The 12,708-nt window shown below is 42.5% G+C and overlaps 1 protein-coding gene across 3 annotated transcripts in view; it reads right to left on the reverse strand.

Annotated features, from left to right (window-relative positions):
- Positions 1–5,986: 5,986 nt before the first annotated feature.
- LOC108977141 (glucoside xylosyltransferase 1) overlaps positions 5,987–12,708 on the reverse strand; it is a 34,516-nt gene continuing 27,794 nt past the window's right edge. For 2 of the 3 annotated variants that reach the window (XM_018946711.1, XM_018946713.1), the window contains exons 3-4: positions 6,501–6,843; positions 5,987–6,441 (exon numbers count right to left, since the gene is read on the reverse strand). In XM_018946711.1, coding sequence (XP_018802256.1) covers positions 6,104–6,441; positions 6,501–6,843 — 681 coding nt within the window. In that variant the 3' untranslated portion in view covers positions 5,987–6,103. The remainder of the gene's footprint in view (positions 6,442–6,500; positions 6,844–12,708) is intronic. The other variant, XM_018946712.1, reaches the window with a different exon arrangement.

Consider the following 12,708-nt stretch of genomic DNA (forward strand, 5'->3'; position numbering starts at 1 on the left):
ATTCCACTACAAGCGTGGGTTATCAAATCTCCGTTTCATCTCCTACCACAGCCACCTAGCTTATAGCCGCCTGTATAAAGTCCACCGACCAATGGTACGCTCTCTGGATTGACATGTTGGCTTAACTTGCTAAATTTATAACTGGAGTCCAGATCCTTGCGATTGTCAACTAGTGCCTCAAACACATCTTTGAAAGGCAGCCAATTCGCTGGATCACCATTAAAAACAGGAATCTTACTTGAATCTAATCGCATKTCCAATTGATCCACCACACAAATTCCACCTTCACCAGTGCCACATATACGACGTAATTGAACACAGCAACTCCGTAGCTGCCAAGAAGTCGTTATGTGTGGTCAATTCGCTGGCCTGTGCTGAAGACACCAGGTCCGTATGATACTCAATAAAAATTTCAAAATGTTTGTTCATCTGTCCACGAATCATATCGCACTCAATACTGTCCGGATCGCAATTAGCTGCTTCTGTCATTTGCTAATACGGATCGAATAAGTTCCTCATATATATATGCATACATTCACTAAGCTAGAGTGAAACTACTAGACTACGAATACAAGGCTAAAAGGAGGACACAATTGTATTGATCATTCAGAATTCAGCAATCATCTTACTGGTATTGGTTTGTGTCCTTACTAATTATGCGCAGGACTGCTTCCTAAAGAACTTAAATCCTGAACAGTCTCTTTTTATAGAAAATATGCGGTGTCGGATTTTTCCTGATTTTTTAACGCTCTGCGCCACCACTTTTCTACCGATGTGCGGATTTACGGCATGGCAGATAAGGTAACATTGGTTGATACACAAATTCATCACTTCGTCAGTTATTGATTTTGAACATCTGAAAACAGGATGACTAGATAAAGACTTGAATGATAGGGATTTCTCCATGATATGTCTACCTTGTAACTCCTGTTCCATTCAGAAATTTTACTTAGAATATTATTCCATTTCCCTACGGCTAGTAAGTGAAGGTAGATTTATATTATTTATACTCTTTTATTTATATAAACTATTTTCAATGATGGTTATAAAATGACGTTTATTGCTTTTGACAAAAAATTAAATTACACCATCTTTATACAGAAATACCGGGGTATATTTTTAACCGCTTTAATTAACTTATTAGTGGGCAAACTGGAAATTCAATTTATAATTAGTGGACCAAAATATTTGCTCGTTATCATGTTGAAAGTAGAAGTGGCTGCTATTAACAGCCGATTTAAGCATACTTAAAAATTAAATTTTTTTCTTAAAATGTTCGGATATTTATGTTTATCAACACATTCTGGTTTTGAAATACTAATCGCACGTTCTAGGCCATTATCTAAGCTTAATAAAAAGAAGAGGTCGGCGGTTGCTAAACAATATTTAAACAAACCGTATTGGTTTTGGGAAAACATTGTGTTCACCGACGAATCAAAATTTAATTGTTTGGTTCGCATAGATCACGAAAAGTATGGAGAAAGACCAATGAGGAATTTACCAAAAAAAAAAAAAATTATAGCCAACAGTAAAGCACGGTAGGAGTAATGTTATGGTTTGGGGGTACATGGCTGCATCTGGAGTCGAACATTTGGACTTTTTTAGTGAAAAAATGRATAAGCAAATGTATCTGAACATTTAAACAAAAAATTAATTTTAAGTGTGATTAAATCGGCTCTTAATAACAGTCATTTTTATTTACCACAGGATAACGACCCAAAACACAACTTATCTTGTACGTGCAGGGTTGTCATGGAATTAAAAATAACTCCATTGGTCGAGCAAACACTAGACATTAATCCTATTCAAAATATCTGGAACTATTTAGAAAATCGTATTCGAAAAAATCGAATTTCTTCAAAATAAGACCAAAAAACTGAATCATCGACTTAGTGGGTCAAAATATCCGCAAATAATACTAGAAATCGAGTGAGGACATACTTCGACGTCTAGAGACAATAATTGAGACGAAATGTAGGGCAAAAACAAATTTAAAAAATTAAATTAACTTTAAAAAAAATATATTCATATGCTATATTTTGTGTTAAATATACATATTTTGAAAAGGATAGAAAAAAAACGCAAAATTTATTCATTTTGAAACAAATAAACTTGTCGTAATTTAATAGAACTAGGTGTATGTAAACTTTACTGGTCCACTGTAACTAAGATTCCACGTCGAAAACTCGCAATCACAACAAACAAACGAACGATTTTCTACTCGACCTGCACTCCTATTATCTGCGTGCACTAACCAACAACACGGTTTTAAGGAACTCTGGGGCATCATTTCAAGCTCCTTACGTACAGCTGCATTCGAAATCATCGGAAATCGATCGGTTTTGCGAATGATACCAAATTCAAATATTTCGGCACAAAGACAGCTCCTTTTCGTGCTGTCAAAAGCAGTTTTGGAATCGACGAAGAGGTGGTGAGTGTCGATTTTCTTTTCTAGCGTCTTTTCCAAGATTTTGTGCCTGGTGAATATCTGTTCAGTTGTTTATTTGCCAGGCCTGAAGCCACACTGATTAGATCCAATCTTTAATATTTCGCACAATACGCTCGAAAGAACCTTATACGCGATGTTGAGGAGACTTTTCTCACGGTAGTTGGCGAAGATTATGGGGCCTCCTTTTTGTGAAGTAGACGGAGCCCATTTAAATTCCAATGTTGTTGTTGTTTTAATGGTTATCAGTCTCCGTTAAGATGGTAAGGATTATCTAAGTTGTCATCGTCGTCATCTGACGGGAGGTCCAGGAAACGTGCTGTTTCGACGGGGTCGGACCAAAGGGAAAAGTGTGTTAGATAGGTTGGGTTAGTAGGGCATGCAACGAGATGGTCAGTATCATGCGCAGACTCGTTGCATGCAGGACATACGTGGGGTATGTCAGGGTCTATTCTGGATAAGTAGGTGTTTAACCTGCTACAACATCCAGAACGAAGTTACGCTAGGGTCACTCGCGTTTCTCGCTGCAACTCGGCTGTATTCTGGCAGGTCTGGAGTTTCCTCATCTGCATACCACTGCATCCAGGCGACCATATTGGTGCTTCGTAGTTAAGGACCGGCCGGCCGATTGCCTTGTAAGTTGCCAACAACGTTTCTTTGTCTTTTCCCATGTGCTGCCGGCTAGCGACTTGAATATTTTGTTGCGGCTCTGTACCTTGGCGATAATCGCGGTCGTATGAGGAGAGAAGCAGCATAGACTATCGAAGGTTAAACCTAAAATCTTAGAGTTATTGACAATCGGRAKTTTTACGCCATCGACTGCAATATAAAGTTCAAGTCTCCTTCGTCAAGTTCGTAAATATGCTCGCTGTGGATTTGGTGGAGGAAAGTGTGAGGTTCCGTGCAGTGAGGAAACGAGAAAGGTCGGTGAGGTAGTCGTTTACCTTGGAATTCATGCCAACGATTCCATTGCCCGACGTCAATATCGTGCAGTCATCTGCGAACGAGGTTATGGAAACTCCCTCTGGTAGTTGCGAGATGTAGAAGTTAAACACTAATGGGGAGAGGACACCACCCTGCGGAACCCCTGCTTAATTCTTCTTAGTTTAGACGTTTCGCCTCGAAATTGTATGGATGACTGACGACCGCTTAAATAGTTCATGGTCCATTTCTTTATCCCTGGAGGAAGCGTAGTTTTTTCAATGTCCTGCAGTAGCGTTATGTGTGCGACCGTGTCAAGAGCTTTTCACAGGTCCAACCCTACGAGGGTCGTTCTCTCACAGGGTGATTTCTAGTTGAGGCCACGAACTATCTGAGCGTCTATGACGCTAAGTGCTGTGCACTTTTCGGAATCCATGCTGGTGACTGGCTAGGCTCAGATGGTGAGTGAAGGTATGGAGTAACAAGGTCTCAAGTGTCTTCACTACAGGGATGAGGAGAGTTTTTGGTTGACAAGATGCCCTTTTGTTGGCGGGTTTCCCAGGATTCAGTAGTGGGACCACTCTTCCGACTTTCCACACATCGGGTATTTGAAGAGTGGTCAGCGACAGGTTGAGGACCTTGGTGACATATTTTACTCCCGTCGAGCTTAGATGCTTCAGCATTAGCATGTTGATTCCATGAGGGCCAATGGATTTGAAGGCTTTTGCTTTTTTGATGACACCCTGAACCTCCTCATCGGTGAAAGTAAATGGCGCGTAGTCGTTTGGCATTTTGCGCAGCCGCGGGTAAAAACATAGATGTCTTTTCGGGATCGGCATAGCGTAAGGTCTCACGCTCGTTAGCTAAAACGGCTGCTTCGGCTGGGAAGTTGAGGCGGATTTTCGCTGTTCGTCCAGCTGGGATGAAGCGAGCGGTAAGTGCTGCGATTACCTTGCAGAATTGACGTTCACCAACGCACACGTCTGTAGGAATGGGTAGAGCGTTCAAAATGCACTCAGTAAATTCTGTGAAGCCGACCTAGTTTGCTTTGTTAAAGTTTTCGAAGGTACGGGGGGGGGTCCAGGTTGGACTCAATGCCAGCATGAGTCAGGAGGATACGGAGTAGCCCTGCTGGAAGGCGTTGCTCCAATGAAGACAAACACAAATTAACACACACCGATCCAAACGGGGTTAGATCGCTGAAAAAACAGCCCTTGGTCGGATGAAATCCGAGTAAATTTCAGTACATAGGACCGGCTGTCGTGAGAATTGCTTAAATTCGATCATATTCTACAAGAAATTGCAGTCTTTGAATAGCTCAGTCGGCAATCAATCAGCCTCGCCGCTTTGTTGTTCTTCAGACGAGTAATTGCTATTCGAACTTCTTTGTGGTCGGGCATCCATTCATCGTCATCGATTGGGGAGGTGATACCTCCATAATTGTAGTATGCTCTGGTGGATCACCTCTTGGGATTCTACAAGAGTATGCTGCAGTCTTGAACCTTCTGTTAGTCACCGCATTTTTTTCGTAGAATTTTCGAGCATTACCCTTGTCGGCCAGCTTGTCAAGCTCTTYGTACTCACGCATTTTGGCTTCTTTTTTTCTGTTTTCAAATGCGTCTCGCTTCCCCCTTCAACTGTCGGTAACTATTCCATCCCGCACGGCAGTCCGCTTTCTTTCCACTCCGACACGGCACTCCTCGTCGTACCAGCTGTTCTTTTGCATTTTCGGAGAACAAATGGTTTCTTTTGCAGCTGTACGTAAGGAGCTTGAAATGCCGTTCCTATATACCTAGTCGTTGAAACGTGCTCTCAGAGAGCAGGAGTGCAAGTCGAGTAGAAAATCATTCARCTTTACGTCGAACCTTCCTTGTGTTTGTTAACGTGCGTTTTTTTCTGCAGGCGGGTGTGTATCTTTGCTACAACATAGCATGGTGTCTACCAGAACATGATCGATCTTATATTTTATTAAATACCAATTTTTCCAGTTGGGATATGATTTCTGAATGTCGTTTACATATGTCGCCATTGAATCGTACGTTATTTGTTGTTTTGCAGACAATATTTCTAAATATCTCTATTTTTTTATTTATATATCTTCCCTGCTTTCAATATTACAATCATTAGTTACTTTATGCCAACTGTCTCCGTCACGACATGAAGGTGCAAATGAATATCCCTTCAAAAACTAGCGAAATTCAATAGTTTTATTCCCTTTATTAAACTTTTTTGTTTGCATTCTGTGGCTAAAATTTTCAATTGCTCTATGTTAGAAATCTTCATATTCACTTCAAATAATCTCGTTCATTTCTATATCACATCTCAATTATTAAAGACGAGTGTTTATACAATATGTTGTTACTATATTCGTTCTAAAATGGGGAATCCCAATAGGGATGCCACATAGACGTTCTTATTTCTTTTAAAACGATAGCGACAAAGGGGATGGAGCCAATTTTTTATTAATACTTTAGCGGAAAGAATTCATAATACGTTATATTTCTGCTCTGCATTTATTTTAAATCGTAACAATCGTTAAAAAAATATTTAATTGTAAATGAAATGAAAGATAGTTTTACCATTGAATTCCTCAATTATTAAATAATGCAAAAAACAAAATTATGACAGCACTGACACGTTCAGTTTTGATATTTATTCTCCAAACAATAAAACGTTCGCTCAAGTTAGGGCCTGTACCATTAGTATTGTTATTATGACTAAATAAATATTTTAAATTCAGTTACGAGAATACGTTAACGATTGATATCTTCCAAATATTTTATTTGCGTTATGGAAAGTTTCTTCAGTTAGTAGGCCACATTTTGTTTCTTTTATGACCTTATCATTTAATGATGCTTTTAATGGTATTACAAAATTTAAGTATGGATTTGAATCAATCTTGTAGCTTTCTACTGTTTCATATACTGCCTTAAACAAAGGCTGTTTATTGGAATGGAAGTAACCCCTATTGCCGTGCATCACTTTTATTCCTTCAACGGATACATTACAAACACTTATATACATGCAATGATCTGGTCGGTAGTTGTACTGACAAGGTAGAAGTAAAAGCGTATCTAAAATATTTATACTAAGTTATGTTAATATGAATTAAAATATACTTGTTCAGATTTACCTGGACTGTAATAAAAAAATACATTAATGATATCTTGATCACCCCACGTGATACGTAGCTTGTACTCATTGTAAATGGGAACTATATGTGAGACCCAATTGTGAATGCGCATACGAGTAAGGTTCATTAGCATTACTCCTGAATTTACCCCCATGCGACCATAGTAAGGATGTCGTGCAAACCGATTGTACCAACCCATGTTTTCATCTTCATGTTCGGAGGTAAGAGCTGCAAACTGAGATGCATTAAATCGTCCAAAATATTTCCAAATATCTGATATAGGTGACAAGAATATAACATCTGTATCCACATATAAAACGGAATCAACCTGAGGAAGTAAAAGCTTAAAAAAGATTGAAGTCATAATTTATTGGACCAATTTTATTGAAGATTTATAAATTAAATACGAATCAAAGAAAAAGGAGAACGTAATTTCTTCCAAAAACGTCATATTTCAATATAATAAATAATTTATGATACAGGTTTATAAAATTGTGTTCACGTGATTTCACGAAAATATTTTTTTAATATTCAATACCAAACTATTTTTATTTGTGCTATTTTAAGTCCGAGTAAATTTGGATGTTTTTGTGTCTTGTACAATTCATTTGCGTTTTCAGCTATAACTAAAAATAACACACTTTTATAATGTCTGCAGTGAAAAAAAAAATAACGTGTGAATTGTCAAAAGCTAACCAAATTGCTCATCGTCGTTTCACCAAAGCTAGCTCAGTGGCGCGTTAACAGAGCTGGGCATTAAATGAAAAGTATGCTCTGAAATATACAGTTCTATTACAGATGTATGCTGGTTTTTTGCTTATATTTTTATACGTTTACATGCAATCATATTAATTGATATGAACTCATGCAAAATTGAAAACATTCTAATTAAATTATGTAATATATATATACATATGTATATGTATGTCTTATATCTGACATACTATTAGAATATCCTAAAATATTACTTATCATAATAACAATGTATTTAAATCACACCTTTCGTAATTTAAAACATTCATACGCATCTATTATAGTAAAAAAGAAAAAAAAAACAAGCACATGCGGGAGCTGTAGCACATGAAAATTTTCATTAGCTCCGCTCTGCTACCGCTCCCAATTTTTTGCTAAAGCTATGCCAGAGCATAGCACAACATTTAATTTTTTCGCAAAACCGGCAGTTAGCACAGTTTCCTGAGCTTGCAGTGCCCTGTGTACGGGGGAGGTGAACTCGTTCCTTGAACCTGGAAAGATTCTACCCTCCTAAAAGCAGCTTGGCGCATACTTACTGTCGTTCTCTCTCAACTCTCTCCTCCGTGCGGAGCAGCTCCTTAAGAGTGTTCGATCCTACCGCTATGTGTGGTTCTGGTCCCATCACCTTGGACGCTGCCGCAGCACGGCCCAGTTCGTCGGCCTTCTCATTTCCTTCTATTCCTTTGTACACTGGCACCCAAATTAGGTGCACCCGGTTGCACAAGGACAGGCGGCTTAACTTTTCTATGCATTCCTCGACTGAAAGCGATTTGGTCTCATATGATGATATCGGTTTTAGTGCCACTTGACTATCACTGCGCTGGTTGCGGCTGCGGTTGACTCCAGCGCACTGACATATGGCAAAAACTTCAGCCAGGAAGATACTTGGGAAGCATCCCATTGGTATGGGCAGCTTAGTACGCGGTCCCGCAATACCTGCYCTAATGTAAGAATATAGTTGAACTGCTTTAATTGCCGAAATTGTCAGCTGATGCAGGGTTGAATTTTTTGATTCCTAATTTTAAAATTTTGTAAAATTGTAAACAAAATATAATATTTTCAAGTAATTATTTTTATTTTTATTGATTAATAAACAGTTTTTACAGAATAACAACACAGGGTGGCTGGTGAATTTTGCTACATTAAGAAACTCAAATCATTTTTTTTTTCAATGTATGGAATTCATTTTCCTTTTATTTATGTTAAAGCTCATTCAATTTTATTAAATATAGCTTAATTAGTTTTAAAAATAATGGAATTTAAATGTGACAATGCACCACACTGCGACACGAAGTGGATGCAATTCCGTCTGATGGAGTATCTGTGGGTTGGAAGCACTATATATTCGACAATTCTGTTTGTTTAAGTTGCCGTTTAAATCGAAATGGGCCTCGTCAGACATGAAAGACAGTTCAAGATGTTTTAATCCACCATTTGAAGCAAAATTCCAAGCGAATCGGCAAGTCTGCAGCGKTCTCTTATACACATCTAGATGTGTATAAGAGACAGCATAATTGACTGTAATGACTGTCTGCATACACCCATTTGAGCAGATAAGCTTCTTGTCGAAACACGTGGATTGTTTTGTATGGCAGCAGCTACAGCAGCGATTGTTTCCTCCGTTCGAACTGAAGGGTTTCGATGGTAAGGTCTTCTGTTGACTGTCCCATGCTCCCATGTGGTTGTTGTTGTTGTTGTTGTTTTAACGGTTATCAGTCCCCGTTGGGATGGTGATAGCCATCTGTGTTGTCGTCGATGTYATCTAACGGGAGGCCCAGGAAACGTGCTGTTTCGACGGGGTCGGACCAGAGGGAAAAGTGTGTTAGATGAGTGGGGTTGGTTGGGCATGCAAAGAGGTGCTCATTGTCATGCGGAGGCTCGTTGCATGCAGGACATACGTTGGGAATGTCTGGGTCTATTCTTAATAGGTAGGAGTTTAAACTGCTACAATAGAAAGAACGAAGTTGCGCAAGGGTCACTCGCGGCAACTCGAGCTCTTCGTCTGCTATTGGTGGTGATTTGACTCCAAGTACGCCATTCACGTGGAGGGAGTCAGTGAAGGTGTCAATGGCTTCACTGTGAATGGCGGTCAGTGCCTGTCGGAAGTCTGTAGCGTCCAAGGTCCTTCGGCGTATTGTTCGATTTCGTCGACGTGATCAAGCAATGACCTCCTGATGTTCCTAGGAGGCGGTTCCGCTCCAAGCAGATGACTGCGAGGGTGATTTCTGCGAAAACATCCTAGCAGGAACTGCTTGGAGAGGAGTTCATTATGCTCCTTGACTGGGAGCATAAGCGTCTCGCTATGTAGGTGCTCGATGGGAGACATCAGGAGGCATCCCGTCATGGTCCGGAGTGCTGTATTCTGGCAAGTTTGTAGTTTCCTCATCTGCGTGCTACTGCATCCAGGCGACCATATGGGTGCTGCATAGTTGAGGACCGGCCGGCCGATTGCCTTGTAAGTTGCCAACAACGTTTCTATGTCTTTTCCCCATGTGCTGCCGGCTAGAGACTTGAGGATTTTGTTGCGGCTCTGTACTTTGGCGATGATCGCGGTCTTGTGTGGAGAGAAGGAGCATAGACTGTCGAAGGTAACACCTAAAATTTTAGGGTTATTGACAATCGGAATTTTGATGCCGTCCGTTCCGTTGAGTGAGGAAACGAGAAAGGTCGGAGAGGTAGTTGTTAACCTTCGGACACATGCCATCGATTTCATTGCCCGACGTCAATATCGTACAATCAWCAGCGTACGAGGTTATGGAAACCCCCTCAGGTGGTTGTGGGAGTTTCGAGATGTAGAAGTTAAACAGTAGCGGGGAGAGGACACCACCCTGCGGAACCCCCTGTTTAATTCTTCTCAGTTTAGATGTTACACCTCGAAATAGTACGGATGACTGGCGACCGTTCAGATAGTTCATGGTCCACCTCTTGAGCCCTGGAGGAAGCGTGGTTTTCTCGATGTCCTGCAGTAGCGTTGTGTGGTTGACCGTGTCAAAAGCTTTTGACAGGTCCAACGATACTAGGATCGTTCTCTTACAGGGTGGTTTCTGGTTGAGGGTACGAACTATCCGAGCGTTTATGATGCTAAGTGCTGTGATGGTACTGTGCATTTTACGGAATCCATGCTGGTGGCTGGCTAGGCTCAGATGGTGAGTGAAGGTATGGAGTAACAAGGTCTCAAGTGTCTTCACTACTGGAGAGAGGAGAGTTATCGGACGATAAGATTCCCCTTTGTTGGCGGGTTTCCCAGGTTTCAGTAGTGGGACCACTCTTCCGACTTTCCACACATCGGGTATTTGAAGAGTGGTTAGTGACAGGTTGAGGAYCTTGGTGAGATATTTTACTCCCGTCGAGCCTAGATGCTTTAGCATTAGCATGTTGATTCCATCAAGGCCAATGGCTTTGGAAGATTTTGCTTTGTTGATGACACCCGGAACCTCTTCATCGGTGAAAGTAAGTGGCGCGCCGTCGCTTGGCATTTTGCGCAGCCGTCGGTTAACACATCGTTTGGCTTTGTCTACCGAAGGGTGCAGTGTAAACTGCCGACTAAAATAGCACGCGCACTTCTTCGGGTCCGAAGAGGCATGACCATTGAATTGAACTTCAGCTCGGTCGTCATGACTCTTCGGGTTGGACAACAGTAGCCAAAGCTTACTCACACCGGTGGAGAGGTTGCAGGACTTCAGGTGCTCTATCCATTTCGTCCGCTTATGTTGGTTTACCATACGCCGACTCTCCAAATTGAGATCCCTTATTTGGGGATCCCCGGGATCGGCATGGCGTAAGGTGTCGCGCTCATTAGCTAAAACGGCTGCTTCGGCTGGGAAGTTAGGGCGGATTTCCGCTATTCGTCCAGCTGGTATGAAGCGAGCGGTAGCTGCTGCGATCACCTTGCGGAATTGACGTTCGCCAACGCATACGTCCGTAGGAATGGGTAGAGCTTTGAAGGTGCTCTCAGTAAATTCTGTGAAGCCGACCCAGTTAGCTTTGTTGAAGTTAACGAAGGTGCGGTTGTCCACAGAAACGAAATCGGCAGGTTTCTCGATCGAGATAATTATGGGTAGATGGTCTGATGCGAGAGTTAGCATAGGTCGCCAGGTTATGCTATTTATCAGACCACCGTTAGCGATTGTAATATCGGGCGAGCTACTACAAGTGCCCATAACTCTGGTGGGGGCTTCGTCATTCATTGTGCAGAATGTCGAATCGTCAATCTGTTCCGCCAGCTCCATCCCCCTACGGTCATTTGACAGACTGGAATGCCAAAGATCGTGGTGCGCGTTAAAGTCGCCTAGCACCAAACGGGTTTCACCACGAAGTAGCGCATCTATATTCGGGTGATATCCTGCAGGGCAACATGTAACTGGGGGGATGTATATATTAAATATTTCGAACTCGACATCGCCTGACCGGACAGCTATGCGCTGACATTCTAGGGTAGCGTCCTTGCGGTCGATGTCTTCATCGATTAGACGATACTGCACGGTGCTGTGCAATATGAAGGCTAGGCCACCCCCATTATCTCGCTCACGATCTTTACGTATAACGTTGAAACCTGCACAACTCAGAAGATCTGAGCGGCTGTTTAGCTTGGTTTCTTGGACCGCAGCTATCGATACGCGCTCCCGATTCATAAGTGCAACTATCTCCTCGATCTTGCTCTGGAGTCCGTTGCAGTTAAATTGAAGTAGCCGGGTTTGTCGCGGGTGTCCGTGGGTGATCGTGGGGGTGAGGGAGGGACGTGTGGGTGGTATTTGTTACAGCTGCAGAACCCGCCGGGGCGGTTGTCGCACTAGGGTGTTTGTTGGCGACGCCACTGTAGTGTGTTGCGGGGGCAGACTCCTGCAGCATAGGACAACGTACGACTCACTCCACTCGCGTGTGGTACGCAGGCCGGAACACGGCGGAAAGTGACACCAGCCAGCACAAGAGTTGCACTTGACTGATGTGACGTTCCGACGTATGGCGGTCTGACACACGGAACAGACTGTGTGAGGAACCAAGAGTTGCTGATTCTTCTCGCACGTGGATTGGAGCGGGATGAAGGTTAGGGGGGGACAAGTCAGATTGGGGGCTACGTTGCCTAGTTGACCTCCAGGGACCCGTGGAGGTCCTCTGTTGGCCACTCGAGGTGGGTGGCGGCGCAGCGCGCGCACTATGTGCTGGTTGCACAGCCGTAGAGGATAGCGTCGCAGTATTGCGTAGGCAACAAGGGGCCACGTAACGTGAGGTCTTAAGATGGCTCCATCCACTGCATGTGTTGCACCTGACCGAGGTGGAGTTTGGATGGAGCCTTTTCGYACAAACGCAGCAGAAGAATTCCTCCGGGCCCGGGTTGGACTCAATGCCAGCACGAGTCAGGAGGATACGGAGCAACCCTGCTGCAAGGCGTTGCTCCAGTGACGACACACACAAATCAACACTCACCGATCCAAACGGGGTTAGATCGCCGAAAAAA

The sequence above is a fragment of the Bactrocera latifrons genome, unplaced genomic scaffold (assembly GCF_001853355.1).
Source record: "Bactrocera latifrons isolate USDA-ARS-PBARC rearing strain unplaced genomic scaffold, ASM185335v1 scaffold_847, whole genome shotgun sequence".
Classification (NCBI taxonomy): Eukaryota; Metazoa; Arthropoda; class Insecta; order Diptera; family Tephritidae; genus Bactrocera; species Bactrocera latifrons.